This window comes from Vigna angularis, chromosome 2, assembly GCF_016808095.1.
Source record: "Vigna angularis cultivar LongXiaoDou No.4 chromosome 2, ASM1680809v1, whole genome shotgun sequence".
NCBI classification, from domain to species: Eukaryota; Viridiplantae; Streptophyta; class Magnoliopsida; order Fabales; family Fabaceae; genus Vigna; species Vigna angularis.
Window position 1 is genome coordinate 35550008 of NC_068971.1, and position 9790 is coordinate 35559797.

Below are 9790 nucleotides of genomic sequence, written 5' to 3' on the forward strand. Positions count from 1 at the left end.
TACGAGAAAAAGAAAAAAATCACATCTTAAACTTAATTTTAACGATAATTAATAATAATTAATTATTGTAGATAGATACAATAAATAAAGCGGTAAAATAATTAATAATTATAAACTTAGAAAAAATGGAGTACTAAAACAGTTCGCGTTTTCCTTCCACAGATTCGGTGTTTTTTAGCAACGTACGCGGGACTTCGTAGTGGGTCACAATCAAACTAGACAGAGTTATTAATTGAACATGGATTCTTCGTTCTCGTTGCAAAGGTTTTCTCTTTCTCTTTCTTTTTTCTCTTTATCTTCTTTCTTTCTGTCTTTCACCAGAACGAATAGTTCTGGGTTGTGGGGCAAGCGAGAAAAACTGAAAGGGTAAAGAATGGAGGGGGATCTAAGGCAGAAGCTGTTGAGCAAAGAGAGAAGAAAAGATGAAGAGGAAGAGGAGTTATCGTTGTGGAAGAGGTTCTGGATTGAGAGCAAGGTGATGTGGATAGTGGCAGCACCAGCCATATGCACCAGGTTCTCCACCTTTGGTCTCAATGTTATAAGCCAATCTTTCGTTGGCCATATTGGCTCAAGGGAATTGGCTGCTTTTGCTCTCGTCTACACCGTTCTCATTAGGTTCGCCAATGGGGTTCTCGTACGTTTTTCCTTCTTCATCTAACCTTTCCAATTTTTTTCTTTTATTTTAATTATGAGTATTGCAAAAAAGTTGAAAAAGTTTGGTGTTTTTTGTCTTACAATCTTCCGAGTGTATGTTTCTTTGTTTTCTCTCTAGCTTTGCAAAGTATTAATAATATATATAGTGTTTTATAGCTTTTCATGCAGGAATGGAGAAAGGAAGGGACATGTTGGTGGTGAAATGTGTTCATCTGATTATCTTTATTTTTATAACATTAAAACACAGGGTGTTCCGTGCTACTGTATTGTGACTCAGAAGCAGAGATCTGTTCGTCTATTGTTGAAAAGTTCAATACTTTCGTTGTTTATTGGTTATTAATCAGAGAACAGATTCTTTGGGTGTTATAGATTGGATTCTTGTGATTGGTTGAACCAGGGTAACATGAGAAACATGGATTGTAAAGTGGAATATACTGTAGCTGTATTTAAAATTGTGTTTATTTAATTATGCCTAACTTATATATGGTGTGCAGATAAGAATATTTTATGACACCCTATTGGGGTTGTGTTGCAATTGCACTTATCAATGACTCGAATTTCTTGTTTGTATAATGATATTGCAGCTAGGGATGGCGAGTGCATTGTCAACACTTTGTGGGCAAGCATTTGGTGCAAAAGAATACAGCATGATGGGAGTGTATCTCCAAAGATCATGGATAGTTTTGTTCATAACTGCACTGTGTCTTCTTCCGGTATTCGTCTTCACAAGCCCACTTTTAACGCTCTTAGGCCAAGATGAAAGCATAGCACAAGTGGCAGGAATCATTTCTATTTGGTCAATTCCTATCATGTTTGCCTTCATTATCTCATTCACTTGTCAGACTTTCCTGCAATCTCAGAGCAAGAATGTCATCATTGCATTCTTGGCAGCATTCTCGATAGTGATTCATGTGTTTCTCTCCTGGCTTTTGACAATGAACTTCAATTTTGGGCTTCCTGGTGCAATGATTTCAACAATTTTGGCATACTGGATTCCCAACGTTGGTCAACTCATATTTGTCACATGCGGGTGGTGCTCTGATACATGGAAAGGTTTCTCCTTTCTGGCATTCAAAGACCTCTGGCCTGTTGTCAAGATGTCCCTTTCTGCCGGTGCCATGCTATGGTGAGCTTTCTTCTCAATTGGGTTCAGTTCTTTTCAATGTCGTAAGTCAGACTTTAAAGTTGAACAATGCTATCTTCGTTTGATAGTTTCAATTTACTTTCTGAATCCCAGGCTTACTTCTCATTTCCTTTGAGTATCAATCTTTGATTTGTCATTAATATCCTTTCAAGTGCAAATTTTGCCGCATCATTCAAAAGACACCTGTTTATTCTCGTGTCCCATTGATGTTTTACACCGACAGTGTAATAAAAGGGTGTGAAAGAAAGATGTTAAACTGTTTCTAACGTACTATGTTATTCATCGTGAACTAACGTTAAACTGTTGTATATTTTTACAGTCTTGAGCTCTGGTACAACACCATACTAGTTCTTTTGACCGGTAACATGAAAAATGCAGAGGTTGCAATTGATGCTCTATCCATATGGTAATGCACTGGAACAATTTATTTGTATTAAATTTCAAATAGTGTTTCTACATTATATTGGGAGGGGTATTAACTTAATGGAAGAACTTTTTCTCTTCACTGCTAATGATGAAACTTCACTGTTTACAGTCTCAACATCAATGGATGGGAAATGATGATAGCACTCGGTTTTATGGCTGCAGCAAGGTAATGGTGCTGTTCTCCTTTCTAACGTTGCAGTCAGTGGTCACTGTTGTTCATATAAACCTCATCCTTCCATTTTATTTTATTTTTCAGCTGTTGTAAAATTACCCTGAAAACTTGGTTTGTAACTTTGTTTTTGCAGTGTTCGAGTAGCAAACGAACTTGGAAAAGGAAGTGCCAAAGCTGCAAAGTTCTCAATAGTTGTGTCTGTGCTCACATCATTGGCCATCGGATTCTTTCTGTTCTTATTCTTCTTATTTTTCAGAGAAAGACTAGCTTATATATTTACCACAGATAAAGACGTGGCCGTTGCTGTTGGGGATTTGTCACCTTTGTTATCAATCTCTATTTTACTAAACAGTGTTCAACCTGTACTCTCAGGTAGTTTTTGACACCATTTCCTCTTTCTTGTTACTTCAATAGATTTAAGATTTGAATCCTTGTAAGTGTCAATGTGGATACAGTTCTGAAGTGAGATTTGTGATTTCAACAGGAGTGGCTATAGGAGCAGGGTGGCAAAGCATTGTAGCATATGTGAATCTGGGGTGTTATTACATCATAGGTATTCCTGTAGGTATTGTACTTGGTAACTTTCTCGATCTGCAAGTCAAGGTACGTGCTCATTCACCTATCTTTTGCTGCTCATAACCTATTAATCATGTTTATGCTGCTTGATGGATTGAACACACTTTTTCACTTTTGCAGGGAATCTGGATTGGAATGTTGTTTGGAACATTCATTCAAACAGTAGTGCTAACTGTAATCACATACAAAACTGATTGGGATGAGCAGGTATGCATTTGGCTTATACACATCTCTAAAGTACTTGCAGAAGAAAGAAATCAAAATCAGCACTTTTCAACCTATTTAACAAGTTTTATGGTTAAATTTACAGTATAAGCTAAGAGATCTTATTGAATAAATGCTTGATTTGTTTACCCCATGCTTTAGTTGAACATGATAGTAACATTCTGTGCAGGTTACCATTGCTCAAAAGCGTATTAGCAGATGGACGAAGGTGAACGGTGCTGACCAAGAAAATGAAACTGAGAGAACATATGTTAGCTAAATTATTTGAAGTGTCGTCATTGGTCTGTACCATGTTGTTATACAACAAAGATGTTGATAGGTTTTGTATTTTTTTTAATGCTTTTAATGTTTTTAATGTTTTATAGCTGTTGTTTAGGTAGATGTTTGGAAAATAGGTAATTGTGTGGTGCAAACTATTTTCCTTCATCAATAGTAACTCTTAAATCAAAACTAGTGGTCCTCTTTCCTCCTACTCCACGTACTCTCTCACTGGTACTATAATTATTAATTTTAAATAAATTAATAAAACATCAAAATAAGCTTTCAAGATCTGTTTTCCCAAAATTCTTTTGCTTTCTAATGTCTATTTTTTACTTCTTTTTTAATAAAAAATAGTTATTATCTATTATTCTTCTATGGCTATTTCTTTTACAAATTAAAAAGGTAAGAAAATGATTTTTTTAAAGTTATTAATAAAAGAAGTCAAAATTTGTTGGCTGAGAAATGCTATGCATCCTCCATCCTTTGTTGACTTGGAAAAGTATATATCTCCAATGGCGGGAAAAGCAAATGTGGAAAATAAATGCTTTGATATCTAAATCACTTTTCTATTACCATTTCTATTTTGGATATAACAACTAGATCGAGTGATAATACACAGCTAACGGGAATTTTTTATAAAAAATTTATAAAAATTCACCTTTTAATCTTTTTACACCTATTTAAATACTGAATAAAATATTAGTATTTTAATTATTCTACTTGATTTATCTTAATTTACTTCATATTTTAAAATAAAAAATATTCTTTTGAATAAGTGTAGAATTAAAACATAATCTTGAATAAGTGTAAAAATATCATTACCCTTGTTTACAATTCTAACAAGTAAGTTTTTATGCATAGCCATATATTTGAAAGAAATCTAACTAATTTGTTTGCAATCTTATAACATTTTGAATTAATTTTATTGATATGGTTGTAAAGTTTTAATAAAAACCTTCTACGAAACCATTTCTTAATTTTAATTATTTAAAAAATTTTAAGATTTTTTATTGAATTTTTGTTAAAATAAGTTGTTTAATGGTGAGTTTAAAATATTTCTTTTAAGTATTTTTCATTTAATTTTTGTCATTTAATTAGTATGTTAGGGGAGGTTAAAGAAGGAAAGCGCGCGACATTGATTAAGTTGGAGATGCGTCTATGATTAGGTTGAAGATGGAAAGACGGAAATAACAATTACGTATATTCTATTGACGACAAAACTAATAGGTAAGTACTTAACCAAAAATAATAAAATATTTTAAACACTTAATAAAATATTTTTTTTAATAAATAATTAATTAAAAATAGTAAAATTTTAAAATAATTAAATTTTAAATTTTTTTCATCCTTAATATTTTATTTAAATGTTTCAAGATTTAAATAAAGTTTCATTCAAATAAAAAGAACTTATCGATAATTATAGCAATATCACTTATTTTTACCCAATATTTTTATTAAAATTTTAATTAAGATTCAAATTATGATAAATTTTGGTATTTTAAATGATGATAGCTTAATTATTATACTTTAAAATCACAAATTAAACTTTCAAGTCAACAAAGTACACTTACGCAACAATATAAATAACACAGTATATTTGTTTTCTCATGCACTGTTGGTGATGTGTGCTTGAATGCCATCAAATTTATTACTTTAATGATTAAGCTCGGGGTTTGAATCCATATATTATTTACACCAAACATATATTTTGAAAAAAAAATATTTATTTGATATAAGTAACTAGACAAATATTTTTTATATAGAGAATGATTTAGAAGTTTACATCATCTATTACTGAATAAGAGTAATATTCAACTCTTCTTTTTTAAACACAAGCTTGGAGATATCTTGCTTATATAAGTACTATGAGATGTCAGTGCTTTTTCCAAATACACTATAATTCCATAAAATCAGCATGGGCTGATCAATTAATATGTCTGTGTTTCTTCCAAATACACTATAATTCCATAAAATCAGCATGGGCTGATCAATTAATATGTCTGGTGTAATGTATTAAGAGAATTTATTCCTACATAAATGAATTTTTTTGTGAATTTTCTTGTATTTAAGATTTTCTCTCGACGCGTTAACTATTATATAAAAAGATATCTAAGTGTGAACATAAATAACAAGGTAAATTTCAGAAAATGCACTTATATGATAGTACAAACATTGCACGTAATAATTTCTAAAGGGCCAATGATTGAACTGCATTATGTTATTTGTGCATTCCTCAGAAATTGTGGGTCAGCCCCTTCAATTTGTGTGCATTTGCTTATATTTTTTCTTCTTGATATTTTAAAAAGGTTTGGATGAGTTGGGTGTTTGAAGTTTTATGTCACTGAAACAACAACTTTCTAATCTCACCGATAAGATCTTTATACCAATAATAGCTAAACTCAATTTCACACCTTAATGGAAATAACGGTGAAATTCAATCTTTCATGGCTATTATTATTATGACTAAAAAACAAGATTAATATAATATCTAATAAATAATTTCCAGAGATAAACAAGCTGGACTCAGGTCCGGAACTTACTAATTTTCCATATAAGTTCATCACCGCCTCCATAAAAGTCAAGAAAATTTAGAATATAAATGTAGTAAAAGTTGACGTGACATCCTTACAATTGTTACAAGAATCAACAACACACGTAACTTATAAAAGAATGCTGTTTATCCCTTTTTTATCAGACAAGTTCTTGAGTTGTTTGTCCTTTTAATTAAAAAATAGTAATCGTTATTTCTGTTTTTAAACATATCAGTAGGTCTGGTGTTGTCAGCAAAATTTGGACACCAATTCAATCAGCTGCCAGAGAGTTGCTCATAATAACCGTGTCTTGGTTTAAGCATAGTGAGAATTATAACTATGTATATAACTTGCTTTTATAGATTAATGCTTTTAAGAGAACGTAAACTACTAATTAAAGTGTCCTTCAATGATAATACACATGCCATTAACACAAATAATCACCGATTTTGGTCATTGTTCGTCTGTTACAGTATGAGAATTGTTAACAATGGTAGCTAGTGATTTATTTCATTGCTGTTATGTGGTTGAAAGGTCATTATGAAAGTTCAACGTTTTTGTTATGCTTTTACCTGTAAGTGTAACGAACAGACAGAGACCAAACATTTTAAGTTATTTGTCTATTTGTAATTTAAAACGCTGACAGTATGTAATCAAGGGTAATTAAGAGTGAGAGCCATTAAGATTGGAGCCAAAATAGTGGTTGTCGAGCCAAGAGCAGATAGTACTTGAAATTTATTAAATGAAGATTGGACGTGTTTGGCTATATACATTTAAGGATTCGTAATTTGCAGATAGAAAATAATACACATGTGAAATGGCTTTTGCGAAGAGTGCTTCCTAGCAACTGATTTTATGAAGATAGCTGGCTGCAGTTGAAGTTATTAATTGAAACATTGTACTTAAAACGTCTTATAATATTGGTTGCACCAAACATTTTAATATAGCAAAGATAGTGAACCTAAATAGTATAGTCGTTGATGGTATCAGTTAAAAATGCAGTGGATAGTTGAAGAACATTATGAATGAATTGAACACTTCTGTTAGCAACTAGCAGAAGCTAGTAAACCTGAAACATCTATTACCTTGGACACTAATGTTTCGTAAATGTTCACAACAATTAAGAATATTAAATTCGTAGCAGCTACGACGGCTGTGTACAGTGCACTTGACGAAGAGCCAGGTACGACAAAATCTATGGCAGGTACCAATCCATTCTTAAAAAAACTCCCTTTTAATGGACCATCAAATGAATGGACTAAAATAAAACCCTATATTCTAAAATCATCCCTTAACGTGTAATTACTCTCAGCTGATCGTCAATAATTTACAATATAAGCTAAGAGATTTTATTGAATAAATGTTTGATTTGTTTACCCAAATGGTTTAATTGAACATGATAGTAACATTCTGTGCAGGTTACTATTGCTCAAAAGTGTATTAGTAGATGGGCGAAGGTGGACAATGTTGACCATGAAAATGAAACTAACAGGACATATGTTAACTAGAAGTGTCATCAATGGTTTGTACCATGTTGTTGTACAACAAAGATGTTGATAGATTTTGTATCGTAAATGCTTTCAATGTTTTATAACTGTTGTTTAAGTAGATGTTTGGAAAAGGAAAATGATATATTGACATCCATTTTTAACAACTTTTTGACATTATCATGTGTCGAAATCTCATTGGTCCACATAATATCATTTTTTGAATAATTTTTCGTTGATGTGGAAATGGAAAGTAGAGGCGTTGGTCTTTGAAAATTTGGTGTTTTGGTTCTTACGTTTGTAAAACTGAGGTTTCCTAACATTGTTCAGTGCAAAACCTTTTCTTGTTTTGTGTTTCTTCTTCCTTTCGTGCTTGGTGTTCATCTTCACCATCTGTGAGAACCATTATTCAAGCACTATGTGTTGTTAGACCTGTTGCGTTTAATTTAAGCCTTTATTTTCGATTTCATTCTCTATTTTTAGAGTTGTCTCTTCTCTGTTTTGTTCCATTTTACAATGGAAAAGGTAGTCTTAGGAGGGTTGGATCTATGTTTGTTGTGGTATTTTGATTGAAATGACTAGTAAAAAAAAGGCTTTCTAACGCGCCTAATAGGTCTCGGTTTGGACAGACCCGAAGCAAATATAAATGCGGTGGCAAAATTGTAATTTGGGCGAACTTATAGGCCTCGGTTCAACAGGAACCGAGGCATAATAAACATATAAAATCGGTTACAAACTGCGCGAAGCGTATAATCTACGTATAGGCACCGGTTGAAGGAAGAACCGAGTCAGTAAAAGTAAATTACTTCGGTTAAAGAAACAACCGAGTCAATTTACCCTATACCTGCTCTTCTCTCTGCAAGCGTAGGTGCTTCTCTTCTCTCGCGACTGTGCTTCTCTTCTCTCGCGACTGCCATCGAAGAAACTCTCGCGACTGCCATCCAACCACTGCTCGCGCCTCCCCGTTGCTGCTCCCTCACCGTCGCGGCCTCCCCGTTGCTGCGTCGCCGTCGCGTGGTCAACCACTGCCTCGTCGTCGAGCTCCCGTTCGTCTACCCGCTCTTCTCTCTGCTGCCATCCAACCACTGCTCGCGCCTCCCTGCTGCTGCTCCCTCACCGCCGCGGCCTCGCCGTCACGTGGTCAACCACTGCCTCGTCGTCGAGCTCCCTGTCGTCACCAGCTTCGTCCAGATCTGCTCCAGATCCACTACAGATCCGCTCCAGATCCACTCTCAGATGCAACGACTTTCATCTTGGTTGAGGCTGTCTTTGCTACTGAGTTCGCCACGCCGATATTTTTGTTTTTCCGGCAGCCGCCGCCGATGGGAACGTTGCGGAGAGCGCCACCTTTGGTCCAGTAGCGGCGGCACGTCTTGCAAAAGTGGCGGGGCTGAGTGAGGTTGTAGTTCTTGCAGTAGCAGAACTTGGTGTTGGATGAATCGCATCGCGGGCACCTGTGGTTTTGATTTTCCGATGTGGGAGTAGTGGTGGTGGTGGTAGGAGTAGTTGTTGTGGTGGTGGATGTGAGGGTAACATTATTAGTTGAGGAAGAAGGAAGAGAAGAGGGAGATGGTGATGTTTGGCGGCAGGTGGTCTGTGAGAAAGACGAGACGACGGCGGGCGGCCTGACGGGGAAACTAGGAAGAGGATACTGCCTCGGTTCTTTTGAACCGAGTTCTAATCGTATACTGCCTCGGTTCACAGCAACCGAGGCATAAAAGTGCAGATCTTTAACCTCGTTTGGATATGCTTCGGGTCAATAACCGGTGTCTATAAACTAAAATAACCGGTGCTATAACCTCTTATTATAGTCATGAACTTGCGCAATGTAGTGAAGGTAACAAGGTACGTGTGTTTGTACGATACTATTAACAATTTTGGTGATTTGTGTATATGACTTATAAGGAGTTTTGCTTCTGTAGTTGTATTTTCACCATTCCTGCAAAAAGAAGTTAATAGGTGCTTTGAATGAAATGTTAAGTATAGAACATGAAAGCTTTTATTCAAAATACCCTTTGCGTGGGTTGACAAGGTTGCATGATTTGGTTAAGATTGGTAGGAATGTGTTATTTGAGTTATGTGCTAGATGGGTTGAAAGGAGGGGTGAGTTTTGTTTCGAGGACAAAGTTGTTGAATTTAATGTATTAGATGTATGCTTAGGGTTAATAATGAGTGTGGTTTGAGAAAAAATTGATTTAAATGAGGTTGATGTATATAGGAAGTGTAGGAAGTACTTTAGTGGTGAAAAAAGTTTATGTTAATGTCATATATGAATTTTTGTTGCAACGAACATGAAAATTTTCTTATAGAACAT

The 9790-nt window shown here is 34.6% G+C and overlaps 1 protein-coding gene across 1 annotated transcript; it reads left to right on the top strand.

Annotated features, from left to right (window-relative positions):
* The first annotated feature begins 211 nt into the window (after window positions 1-211).
* On the top strand, window positions 212-3669 carry LOC108326913 (protein DETOXIFICATION 21). Its single transcript, XM_017560521.2, has 8 exons — window positions 212-634; window positions 1239-1780; window positions 2118-2204; window positions 2334-2390; window positions 2530-2768; window positions 2881-2999; window positions 3093-3179; window positions 3367-3669. The coding sequence occupies exons 1-8, from the start codon at window positions 374-376 to the stop codon at window positions 3454-3456; spliced, it is 1482 nt and encodes a 493-aa protein (XP_017416010.1). The 5' UTR covers window positions 212-373; the 3' UTR covers window positions 3457-3669.
* Window positions 3670-9790: the final 6121 nt, after the last annotated feature.